The sequence below is a fragment of the Schistocerca piceifrons genome, chromosome X (genome assembly GCF_021461385.2).
Source record: "Schistocerca piceifrons isolate TAMUIC-IGC-003096 chromosome X, iqSchPice1.1, whole genome shotgun sequence".
In the NCBI taxonomy this organism is placed as follows: Eukaryota; Metazoa; Arthropoda; class Insecta; order Orthoptera; family Acrididae; genus Schistocerca; species Schistocerca piceifrons.
In genome coordinates this window covers 396,048,296-396,061,563 of record NC_060149.1, presented here as the reverse complement: position 1 = coordinate 396,061,563, position 13,268 = coordinate 396,048,296, and the positions used below count along the sequence as shown (strand labels likewise).

The 13,268-nt window shown below is 43.0% G+C and overlaps 1 protein-coding gene across 1 annotated transcript in view; it reads right to left on the bottom strand.

Moving 5' to 3' along the window:
* The window catches only part of LOC124722384 (organic cation transporter-like protein), a 186,606-nt gene that overhangs the window by 19,604 nt on the left and 153,734 nt on the right, over window positions 1-13,268 (bottom strand). The window contains exon 9 of the mRNA XM_047247557.1: window positions 10,638-10,828. Coding sequence (XP_047103513.1) covers window positions 10,638-10,828 — 191 coding nt within the window. The remainder of the gene's footprint in view (window positions 1-10,637; window positions 10,829-13,268) is intronic.

Here is a 13,268-nt window from a genome sequence, read left to right as displayed (position 1 = left end):
AACCTATTGAACATGCCTGGGATAGTCTGAAAACGGTTGTTTATGCACGACATCAACCACCAACCACTCTGAGGGATCTACGTCGAATCGCCGTTGAGGAGTGGGACAATCTGGACCAACAGTGCCTTGATGAACTTATGGATAGTATGTCACGACGAATACAGGCATGCATCAATGCAAGAGGACGTGCTACTGGGTATTAGAGGTACCCGTGTGTGTACAACAGTTTGTTCAAATGGCTCTGAGCACTATGCGACTTAACTTCTGTGGTCATCAGTCGCCTATAACTTAGAACTAATTAAACCTAACTAACCTAAGGACATCACACACGTCCATGCCCGAAGCAGGATTCGAACCTGCGACCGTAGCGGTCGCTCGGCTCTAGACTGTAGCGCCTAGAACCGCACGGCCACTCCGGCCGGCTTGCAGTTTGTACCACCACCTCTGAAGGTCCCGCTGTATGGTGGTACAACATCCAATGTGTGGTTTTCATGAGCAAAATAAAGGGTGGAAATGATGTTTATGTTGATCTTATTCCAATTTTCTGTACAGGTTCCGGAACTCTCGAAACCGAGGTGACGCAAAACTTTTTTTGATGTGTGTCTAAGGGGCTGTCAAATGAAAACGAGACAGATGGAAAAAAGTTAAGTAAACTGTTTATTATTTCAAAAGTAATCGTCATAACTGTTAGTACATGTATCCCACTGTGAGACAAAACGGTCACTGTCTTCAGGAAAACGTTTGAGGAGGTCTACGGAACCATGATTGTGCCCAGGAGTGCACCTCTTCGTCCAAAGCAAATCGACGGCCACGAATGTCTTTCTTCAGGGCTCCAAAAATAGGAAAATCGTATGAGGAGAGATCGAGGCTGTATGGAGGATGTGTAAGGGATTTGCAGGGAAAAAGGCTGCCAATGGTGTTTCGAGTACGATGCAGAAGTTTCGATGGGAATCCCTTACACATCGTCCGTACATCCCCGATATGTCCTCATGTGATTTCCATATTTTATTCGACTGCCCTTACGTCTATGTGCAATACATTTACTGCCAAAGAGCCTAAAGTTCATAGTCAACTGTTATTTAAGTGCTTCCTTCTCCTTCTTCCAACCTATGAATTCTCTCGTTTTGTTGCATACTGACTTCCCCTCTGTATGGCCTAGCGCGTAAGTTGCTTTGGAACGTTCGCCAGCAAATTTATTTAGCTGCTTCTAGTGATCAAAGTCCCTAATGACTTCCTATATTTGACGTTCAGTGGTTATGTTGTGTATGTGTGATATGTCTCTGATGTTTCCGTAATTCCCGCAGAACAGGATTGTGTGTTCTGGGGTTCTTAGTCCCCCACATGTGCAATTTGGTGTCTGGTTTAATTGCGTGGGATAAGGTTTGTCTCCAGTTAAGAAGTGCAGGATCTGCTAGGATCGGCATATTTCGTTGTTAACCGCTACGAGATTTCGAGGAAAATGGTTTAGCCTTACCGCTGACCTATTCACCTTGCCAGGTCTCCATTCGCCAGAGTCTGAGGTGGTGCTTTTTGTTAATAGGTACATCGGCTTTCATTCTGATCTGGTCTAGTCAACCCGTCTTTAAACAGTACGTTGCAATCCGATATCTGGTAGTAATATCAATCTGGTATTTTCCAAGTGCCACGCACAGTACAATCACTGATGTGGTGCCGTACGCCCTTGACAATTTAAGCAGTAAACTCCGTTGACATCGCCTACCAGCTGTTCTTTTCGCGACGAGAGTTAATCGGCGTGCCCATGTACTGGTTGTAAGCAAAGCATTCATTCGAAGAGTGCATACTAGTATGTTCGTGTAACTCGTAAAGATAGTGGGACGTTCGCAAGAAAAAGTTTAATCAAACATGGGGCAAGCGCAGGGCACACACTACAGTCGGAACATCACAAAATAGAGTGAATGACGACATACCGTAGCCAATTTATGGAGGATATATGATCTTTCTCAGGCAGTTTCTCTGTAAGACCTTACAGCACAACTACCATGTTGTGATAGAAGCATTCGAAAAGTCGTGTGCAGAACACAACATGAGAAGAATGCAAGTGTAAAGACGCGTGTCTCATTCAACTAGCGGTATGGACACGAGATGAAGTAATTCGCGGCTCGGCACACTATTGTTAAGCTATTTAAACATAACTGTGCAACCTTAGCCCAGTGTGTAGCAAATTACCGAAAGTTTTGGACTGAAAAGTATGGAAACTTTTCTACACTGTACAACACAATTAAAGGGCCGTTTTTTCGAAACCATCTAATTGTCTCCGATTGAGACGCAGAAATTCAACCCTTCTGTAAATACATCGTGGGCTTGCAACCACACTGAATGTGATCACACGCCTTTGGACTGTAGTGCGACCACAAATTTTGCTCTGGTGTACAGGATGGAACCACTGGGAACAGTTAAAAACCAGATACCTTGTCTCCTACCTTCCAAACTTTACAGAATCTCTCCTGCGAACCTTGCAGAACTAGCACTCCTGAAAGAAAGGATATGCGGAGACATGGGTTAGCCACAGACTGGGGGATGTTTCCAGAATGAGATTTTCACTCTGCAGCGGAGTGTGCGCTGATATGAAACTTCCTGGCAGATTAAAACTGTGTCCCGGACCGAGACTCGAACTCGGGACCTTTGCCTTTCGCGGGCAATTGCTCCACCATCTGAGCTACCCAAGCATGACTCACGCACCGTGCTCACAGCTTTACTTCTGCCAGTACTTCGTCTCCTACCGCGAAAGGCAAAGGTCCCAAATTCGAGTCTCGGTCCGGCACAAAGTTTTAATCTGCCAGGAAGTTTCATATCAGCGCACACTCCGCTGCAGAGTGAAAATCTCATTCAGTTAAAAACCAGTCGACGAAATTTGAACGTGATCTGAAGCACCAAGGGGTGTTTATGCTTCAGCAGCCTTCCTGTTTCGGCCTTCTGTGGCATAATCACGAGGGGGGGGGGGGGGGGGGAGGCATTGACGGGGGTTCGTCATGGATGGTGTACGACGTTGACGGTGGTGTGCTACTGACACATGCGCGAATAAAACGGGAAAGGGTCCCTCTAAGAACCTCCACCCCCAAGTTCGGCAACACCCTTGGTGCCACCCACACATCTTTGTTGGGCACTTTAAAAGTATTCCTGTGCAGAGACACTCATTCACTGATTCCAAGGCGCCGGCGAAACCTCTTAGATTTCGCTTGCTCCCAATAGACGCTAGTTCAGCGACGTAAAGCCAATCAGTTGAGTATGTTGAAATGGTTGCCTGTCACACCGGCACCTAGAAATCAGTGAATGGCTGTCTGTGCAGGGAATGTGTGAGAATCGACGCCCCAAGGGAAAGGATGGTTTCACTGATGCCCTTTTACCACCCCCTGAGGACTTTTCTTGTCGATTCTGAGCGGCGGTGGGTCTGAAACGTTATGCTCGACGACTCATCGAAATACGGTGGGGTTTCAAATCTGTTTCCAACGTGACATCATTAACCCACCTCACACTTCACATGAACTTCTGAGATCTGACCCCTTTTTTCGCATGTGACGGTATCTTTCTGTTTGAAGCGTCGCTGGATCCGTGGTTGACGTCGCACGGCGCCACGCTTATGCACCATTAAGTGGACGTGTGTAGACACATTTCACGCAAATTTCGAACTTCTGAGACACAATGGGAGACAGTCAAGGAATTTCGATAAAGTTACCTTATAATTTTGTTGCGCAGTATAGTTTCACTTTGCTCTTCGTCTCTGACGGTGCATTTCTTAAAATGTTGTCCCGGTCGTGTACTTAACGTTCTTCAGCATCATGGAAGCCTAACAGGTAAGAACGTATCTGCAGTACCTACTCTCTACCAATTTGCCTCCACGCTATACGTGAAAAAACCACTAGAACTTCATATTTTGGCACACAATGGGTAGCCTGAGAGGATCAGATCTGAATATCCGAAATTGAGCTTTCAAGATGAAACGTTAACAGCGACACAAAACACCATCCAGTCTACCGAATTCATCATGACGCTGTGAAGCTAATAGCTGCAGAGAGACTTCAAGTTTGTCGAAGGGTGCTTCAAACAGTGAAAGAAGGAAGGCTAAGGGAAGACACAGTAGACGTTCTTGCTAAGCTTGCCTCAGCAGGTTGTAAGCGAGCCGAAATTCCAGTGGGCGCGCGCGGCCAATATGCGGTAGAATATCACGTTCTCGTCGTTAATGAAAGAAGAATTTTACTTCTCAGACAGCGTGTATTCTAAACTTAAGCGAAAAGAAGTAGGAATACTTCTAACGATTCGGATCAGAATAGAGTAATGCAAAAATTATTGCTCATCCGGTGAGCTAAATAGAATTTCAAGGCGAATTTTCAAATACGTCAGGGCGATGTTAGAAACATACTGATACGCTAAAAGGTGGCTGCACGTAAGTCAGTGAAAAAAATGATGTTAGCAAAGACAGCATGTTGTACATGAAGACTCACTTGTTATCACTGTACGAAACATGCACTACCTTCCAAAAGTGTGAAACACTCAGAAGGGGAGGAGGAAACGAAGTGAAACTTCATAGAAGTTACGTGATGTTGTTTCAGTGATTTCGAGACAGCCGAAGTTACAGAGGACTTTGCAAATGGTTCAAATCGTTCTGAGCACTATGGAACTTTACATCTGAGACCATCAGTCCCCTAGAACTTAGATCTACTTAAACCTAACTAACCTAAGGACATCACACACACCCATGCCCGAGGCAGGATTCGAACCTGCGACCATAGCGGTCGCGCGATTATAGACTGAAGCGCCTAGAACCGCCCGGCCACACCGGTCGGCCAGAGAACTTTGCAGTGTGAGCCCACTTATAAGCATGACGTTGCACTCTTTCTGGCCTGGATGTATCAAGCGCATCGGTTGCGGAGGGTGTCATTAAGGCATTGTACCCTCTCCTGAGGCAAGCTGGCCCACAACTGTTGCAACTAAATGAAGATGGTATCTGTTCTTTCGGACATGTCCGAAAAGATAAGGCTTACCGGCCAATGATCTTCTTCAGTGCAGATGCACTCACATTGCTCAAATTCTTACGGGAATCGGTAGATTGACTGCCACGAGTAATAAGTTTAGTGGGCAGGGTCACTACAAATGTAGTATGTGGACCGTAAGTTGGAAATGTCGATCTCACGGGGAGCGTGCCAGAGGTAAGTCCCTGTAGCCGCACCATCCTCTGCGTCCCTGACGGCTCAGTCGGATAGAGCGTCTGCCATGTAAGCAGGAGATCCCGGGTTCGGGTCCCTGTCGGGGCACACATTTTCAACTGTACCCGTTGATATTTATCAACGCCTGTAAACAGCTAATGGTCTGGATTTCATTGTAAATTCACTGTTGTAACTGGCCCTTGATATCCTGGATATTGACACTGGGACGAGGTTGACATATACGTTCGTCCAACACATGCTCTATCAGGGCAGATATGGGGATCTTGTTGGCCACGAGAGTACTTCAACTACGTGCAGACTGGTCATATAGACACGTATCGTGCGTGGACAAGTACTGAAACATAGCACCACAATGCTGTCCACGAGGATAGCGCATGAGAACACAGGATGTCCGTGAGATACCGTTGTGCCGCCAGAGTCCCTTCAATCACTACCAGCTGTGACCCAAATTTCGAACCCATCGTTCCCCACATCATGACGCCAGGAGTAACACCGTTGTGTGTTAGGTGGGTAAGCGTCCGGATCTGCCGAGCGCTGTTGACAAGCGCGGTGCACTCAGTCGTTGTGAGCCCAATTGAGGAGCTACATGATTGCAAAGTAGCGGCTCCGGTCACGAAAACTGACAACGTCCAGGAGAGCGTGTGCTGACCACATATCCCTTCACATCCGCATCCAGTGACGCCAATCGGCTGAGGATGATACGGCAGTCGGTCGGTACCGTTGGGCTTTCCGAGGCCTGGACAGGAGTGGTAAGATGGATCGATGTTGTGGAGACGTATCGTAATGACAGAAAGAATCTACCGTGTTTGAAAGTGTCCTTGACCATAATGTGAAAGAAGCTGTCCGATTTGTTGGTATACAAACACAGACTGCCACTGCGTCTACAAGGAATAGCATTGGATTTACTGTCATCGGCCATCTTCCCTACAGTTTGGACTTGGCCCCATCCGATTTTCAACTGTTCCCAAAATTTAAAGAACGCCTTCGAGGACCTCACTTTGACAGTGATGAAGCGATGCAAGCAAAACAGAGATTGTGGCTGCGTCAACAAGTCAAACATTCTAGAGTCGGTATGAAGAAAGTGGTCTCTCATTGGGATAAATGTGTTCGTTGTCAGACTGACTATGTTGAGAAATAAATTAGAAATATGCAGAATAATGATGTAGAATATTAACAAATTTGTTTTATTTAAAAGAACTTTCAAAGTTTTCACACACAATATTCGGTGATATTACTTTTCATCATGCCTTCGGAATTAAAACAAAATATGTTAAATTCTGTGATTCTCTTCGGTTCTGTATAGAAATGGAAACACTCTCCTCGGCTGTGGCTAAGCAATGTCTGCCCTTTAAGTTTTCTTTCAGGCGTGTTAGTCTCGCAATCTATGCAGGAGAACTTCTGTGATGTCTGGAAGGTTGGAGAGAAGGTACTGGCGGAAGTAAATCTGTGAGGGTGAATCGCGAGTCGTTCTTTGATAACTCCCTATACCGCCGGCCCCATTTCTACAAACAACTTGCGCACCGCAGCGTAGAGTAGCGTGCGCTGTTTCGAAACTTCGTGGATGATTAAAACTGCGCAGGATCGGGATTCGAACCTTTCCCCTTTCCACTGCCAATGCTCTAGGTCGACTGAGCTATTCAGGTATGACTGAAGGTCCGTCTTCACGGAAATCTGTCAGTCAGTCAGTCTCCCCCTACTTTCCAGACTCACAGCAGGAAACCTTGCAGATTCCGCTGCAAGATACAATCGCTAGTGTATGGATAAGCCATTTGTCCACAATATTCTTTCTTGCCGGAAAGGTATTCCAGTATAGCATACAGTACAGCTTCCGTAAAGTTTGGAAAGTAGGAGGGAGATTCTTGCAGAATTGTAGCGGTGAATAGAGATCCTCAGTTGTGACATGTTAGCTGAGTTGGTAAGGACATTGCCCCTGTATAGCAGGATTCGGGGATTGAGTCCCAACGTTCACACAGTTTTAAACTCTCAGTAACCTACGATTGACGTTATTAATTAACTTTTATGTTGTTGAGTGTAGGCGGAGGAACACGTTTGTATTTCCAGATGCTGTTTCGAGTGTTTCAGTTAGCTCCTGAACTTAAAAAGAGTCGTATAAGAATAGGTGCAGATCCAGGGTTCTGTTCTGGGGGTGTTCATATTTTGTTGTTACTGTAGAAGTCTCTCTCTCTCTCTCTACCTATCTAACTATCTATCTCCCACTACCCCTCCCTCCCCAACCACATGTAACAACCCATCACTCACACTTTTAAAGTGTCACTGATGTGTATGATTTTATTAAAGGTAAAAAATGTTTAAAATACTAGTAAACTGATTAATTACCATATATATATATATGTATATATATATATAGTGTCCCAAAAATTGCAATTCAGAAAAATATAGCCATTGAAAGGTATACCGTACACGCGCAAACTTGTCATGTAGGGAAGAGTGTTCTACCTTTGACACTTTTCAGATTTTGCCTCTCGCCAGCTGTCTAATGGAAGATTCACATATTTTCTTATTCTATTTTTAAATGATGGTCTTCACTTTTAACGCCCTGCAGTCTTTTTCTGAAATAGCAAAAAATTACTCCGGAAAATTAAAGTTTTTCCAAATGTCAAAACATTCCAAGATACAATATCGTCATGTACCTAGGAATAAATATTTTAAAGAAATTTAAAAGCGTTGCAATCGAGCACAACTAGTCAGTACTGTATGTAGTCATCTATCTGTTACATTATTACTCTACTACACGCCAATAATCAGTAAGTGAAATAAAATTTAATAGAACTGTTATCATATACCAGTTACAAGTTAAATACTTTTTCAGACTAAATTTATTGGAAACTAAGACAAATTTCCGTTTTCAATACAGGTAAAACTGTTAAGACACAAACAAAACTAAATGAATCTCCCACGTTCTGTTTCAAAGCATAAGATGGTGCCCGACCGACGAACTATGGCTTCACCATTCGCATTCTATGTAACCTGTTTTAAAAATATATAGAGTTTTACTTGCCATAAAATTCTCTACCTGAAGAGTTAACAATATAGTCCAAATAGCTTTAATATATTACACAATACTTAGATGGGTGGAACTCGAAATATATGAAAATGCTGTGATGTCCTTAGGTTAGTTAGGTTTAAGTAGTTCTAAGTCTAGGGGACTGATGACCTCAGATGTTAAGTCCCATAGTGCTTAGAGCCATTTGCACCATTTTTCACCAGTTGCCAACACAATCTTAATCAGCCTAGGAGGTTCTACTCCCTCTCATGTTGATTGGAGTAATTACAACAACACCACAAACTCTCACTGACGTCACCATCCCGATTGTGGCAAGTATGCCACATCGACTCTATATTGGTGGACTAGACCGGCGCCAGGACACGACAGCCTCAAGAAACCAACAGAAACGTATCATGTGTTACAAGTTACTTGTAATTTCTAGAATTTCTTGCTATTTGCGCGGCTCTTTAGTTTAGATACTGCTTTACTCTCTGAAAATTAGGAGTGAAATTTGGAAATTTATATGTGAAAAATAGAAGAACCTCCCTTCCCGCATACGCATCTGTCTGTGAGACACCAAGGAGTCTTATAATTATACCTCCGAGCACAATGGCCCCTTTCCACACAGTGTATGAGAGTTATGTCTTACGTGTATCAGTTGAGTGTAGGTGACCGTAATTGATGTGTGTGTAATGTAGTGTCGTGTTTGAATTATATAATGATGAGAGAAATGAGGGGGGAAAACCTGTGCTGGCTCACAGCCTGCCCCTCTCGAATAGCACATAGAGGGCCGCCGAAGGTAACGTCCCCATCCGGCGGACAGGTTACCATCCACAATGTCACGTGCCTTCGCTTCACGAGACACTGCGGAGAAGTTCGGAGTGTAATCTAGGATAATGGCCCAACGTTTGGTAACCGGGAACTTTACGCCACTACGTCTCCTCCTCTTGGCAATCAAATACAGGCGATGAAAATTTCTTCCATCGACAGGATTCGAACTGGCTACTTCTGAGTCGAGCATACCAGCACACTCCATGATTCGACAAATCTGTGCTGCGGTTCACCGTCATCGGGACAAAAATAAACAAATTTCTTAGGCAGTTAAGAGTAACATCTTCCAGCTTTGTTGTCCTACGATCCACAGTTGCGAGTGATATTGTTTTGATAATTATCACGTTGGGTCAGTCTAACTATAGCTTAACAAAACGAAATTTTCGTGTCATACATGTTTCACTTTTAAGGTTTTAAAGCATCATCAGTGACAAATTTTGGATCGAAAACGTAATATAAAATAAGTGAGTGTTATGCAGGGAATTAGTAAACAGATGCTGCTTGATCTTTTATTTTTGTGCATAAGCTTAGTTCGGCTTTATTGCCTTAATCAGTACATCTGCAGCCGGCCGGTGTGGCCGAGCGGTTCTAGGCGCTACAGTCTGGAACCGCGCGACCGCTACGGTCGTAGGTTCGAATCCTGCCTCGGACATGGATGTGCATGATGTCCTTAGGTGAGTTAGGTTTAAGTAACTCTAAGTTCTAGGGGACTGATGACCTCAGAAGTTAAGTCCCATAGTGCTCAGAGCCAGTACATCTGCAAAAAATCACGTTTATTTACGTTTTACATAACGTATAGTTTATAAGCAAATAAAAATTGTAATTTAACGAAAAATATAATAAAATAACATTATATATACATAATAAATAATATAATAAAAATATAATAGAAGATGTATTGTAATAAAAAATATAATGAATAAAACATATACATTCAGCATCAAATCATCGGCCGACTTTGAAATATTAGTGAAAAAGAAAATGTCACATCCAAAAACTGTGGACAGCAACAGTAGTTTACTCAAAGTTGACATATGTCCGTTCACAGCATCATAGCGTGAGTACAACATCCAATGTAAAAAAAAAGACCTTTATAAATGACACGTAATGATATATTATGTGAAATATAAATAAATGCGATTGCTTGCAGATGTACTGATGAAAGCAATAACGCCAAAATAAGCTTATATATAAAAACAAAGATCAAGCAGCATACTGTTCAATAATGCTCTGCATAATACCCTATTGTGACATAATATATGCTGCAGGTCCTATTATAAATAAACTTTAATGGGTGTTCTTTTCCTAGTGCTATTCAAATTAAATTCCGAATGGCAGTAAGCTGAAGAACGGCTCTAAAACCGACTCAAGAATACTTGTAGAGCAGCATCTGCCAAATCTGCCGCTGGTGATACTATCAGCTAATGAAGGCGAAGCGCATATGGCACAGAAAATTCGTTTTATTCAGCTGTAATTAGAGAGACTGAAAGTGATGCTCATCAACATCAAATGAAGAATAGCTCGTGAATATTCTCATGCAGAATTATTTTACCGACTCATATCGTTCTTAGCCTTAAAGTTATTAGTTGGTGTGAGTATTGAGGGAGTGAAATTACCATCGACTTAACAAACGGAGCTATCGCAGAGCCCAGGCGGCTAAACATGGCTGCAAAGCCGAGGCCGGCATTGCGCACCACAGTGGGCAGCAGCTCTCCGGAGTAGAGGTACACCGTCGTGAACGACACTGCCATCGACGTGATCGCCACACCTGACAGGCTCAGTCTCGGCCAGTCGTACGCGTAAGATCCTGTGGATTAGATCAAAATCAAGTAAATCAAAAATCATAATCAACTTACCTCGAAGATTTACATCAACTAACAAAGTCTTTTTTTGTTATTTGCACAAGATAACCTCGATAAAATAAATTCGCGTCATTATTTTTCTGACAACGGAAGATAGGTCTTTATAGAGGTCTGCGCCCAAGTTGCCTCTCTAGACAGCACTTTATTTTTTCAAATGGATAACGCTATTCGTCAGACTACCACCGTCAAATTCCAAACCTGCTAGGTAATCGGTGTAAATATGTTGCCATGAAGCAGGCAGATAAACGTGATTTTGCTAACAGAATTGTGAACTTAACTAATATCCATTAACTGCAGTAGAGACATGACTTTTAAATAAAGGTCTTAAGCTCAATCTTATTCCACTCTCTGGCTCTAAAGCTGTTATAACTACTACTGCTGAGGTCAAAACCGTATGTGATGTAGCATCACTTAATAGGCGTCAACAGGCTGAGGTCGCGGACGGCGTCAATAAAGCCCTCTGTATGAGGAGAAAGAGAACAAGAGTAGCCTTAGCTAATTTAAGTACTGTTAAACTTCTCAATAAGGAACTTCTTTTGCATGAACTTATTGTAACTAAGGCTAATAAAGGTAACACAGCTGTGATGAATCTTGATCACAAGTATAAACTGAGAAGTTCTTCAGGACAATGAAGTTAAAGAAGCGAAAAAGGACCCTCTGCATCAGTTTCACCGCGACGCAAAGAAAAAGGTAGCGGATAGTGTGTTCTTACGCACGTTTTCTGAAAACTGTACTGAGCAGCTAGTTCATCAGTCCACTCGCAATGGAAATATCTTATATCTTGTAATTACAATTCTGCTGGACCTTATCGTCAGCGTCAGTAAAGAAACGAGGATTAGTGACCATTATGTCATTATAACAACTATGGCTACTAAGTCTAGGACAGTGTTTATGTCAGAAAGGGCAAATAAGCAATTGTTAGCATCTCACTTAGTGAACTGACATCACTTAGTTCCAGTAAGATGTACGTAGAGGAATTATGGGCAAACTTTAAGCCGATTGTAAATCGTGATCTGGAGAATTGTGTACTTAGTAGGTGGATTAACGATGGAAAAGACCCACCATGATTCACTAACGAGGTTCGGAAAATGCTGAGAAAGCAGAGAGCGTTGCACTCTCGATTTAAAAGAGAACGCACAAATGACGACAAGCAAAGATTACTAGAGATTCGTGCGTCTGTGAAAAGATCTATCGATGGAGTACACAACAACTACCACCGTCATACCTTAGCAAAAGATCTGGCAGAGAACCCGAGAAAATTCGGGTTTTATGTAAAATCGCTAAGTTGGTCTAAGGCTTCCATCCAGTCACTTGTTGACCAGTCTGGTGTGTGGCAGTTGAAGAAAGCAAGCCGAAAGCCGATGGTTTAAATTTCACGTTTAAGAAATCGCTCATGCACGAGAATCGTACAAACACACCATCGTTTGACCTTCGAACATACTCCCATATGGACTACCCAGTAATAAACATCCCTGGAGTAGAAAAATTACTGAAAGAGTTGAAAACAAATAGGTCACCAAGTCTGAATGGAATCCCAATACGCTTTTACAAAGACTACTCTACGGCATTGGCCCCTTACCTAGATTGCATTTATCACGAATCTCCCGCCCAGCGCAAAGTCCCAAGCGACTGAAAAAAGCGCAGGTGACTCTTGTATATCAGAAGGGTAAAAGAACGGACCTACAAAATTACAGACCAATATCCCTAACATCGATTACCTGCAAATCCTTGAACACTTTCTCAGTTCGACTATATATATTATGTCCACGAATCGGCATGGTTCTAGAAAGCATCGCTCGTATGAAACTCAGCTTTCCTTTATTCTCACATGATATACTGCGAATTATGGATCAAGGGCAACAGGCATATTCCATATTTCCAGATTTCCGGAAAGTGTTTGACACGGTGTCCCACTGCCGGCTGTTAAAGAAGGTAGGAGCATATGGAATAGGTATATAGATATGAGAGTGACTCGAAGACTTATAAAACCCAATATGTTGTCCTCGACGGCGAGTGTTCGTCAGAGACAAGGGTATCGTCAGGAGTGCCCAAGGGAAGTGTAATAGGACTGCTATTATTCTCTATATACATAAAAGATTTGGCAGACTGAGTGGGCAGCAATCTGCGGTTGTTTGCGGGTGATGCTGTGGTGTACGGTAAGGTGTCGAAGTTGAATGACTGTAGAAGAATACAAGATGACTTAGACGAAATTTCTAGTTGGTGTGAGGAATGGCAGCCAGTTCTGAATGTAGAAAAATGTAGGTTAATGCAGATGAGTAGGAGAAACAAACCTGTAATGTTCGGATACAGCATTATTAGTTCTGTGCTTGACATTGTCACGTCGTTTAAATATCTGGGCATAACATTGCATAGCGACATGTAATG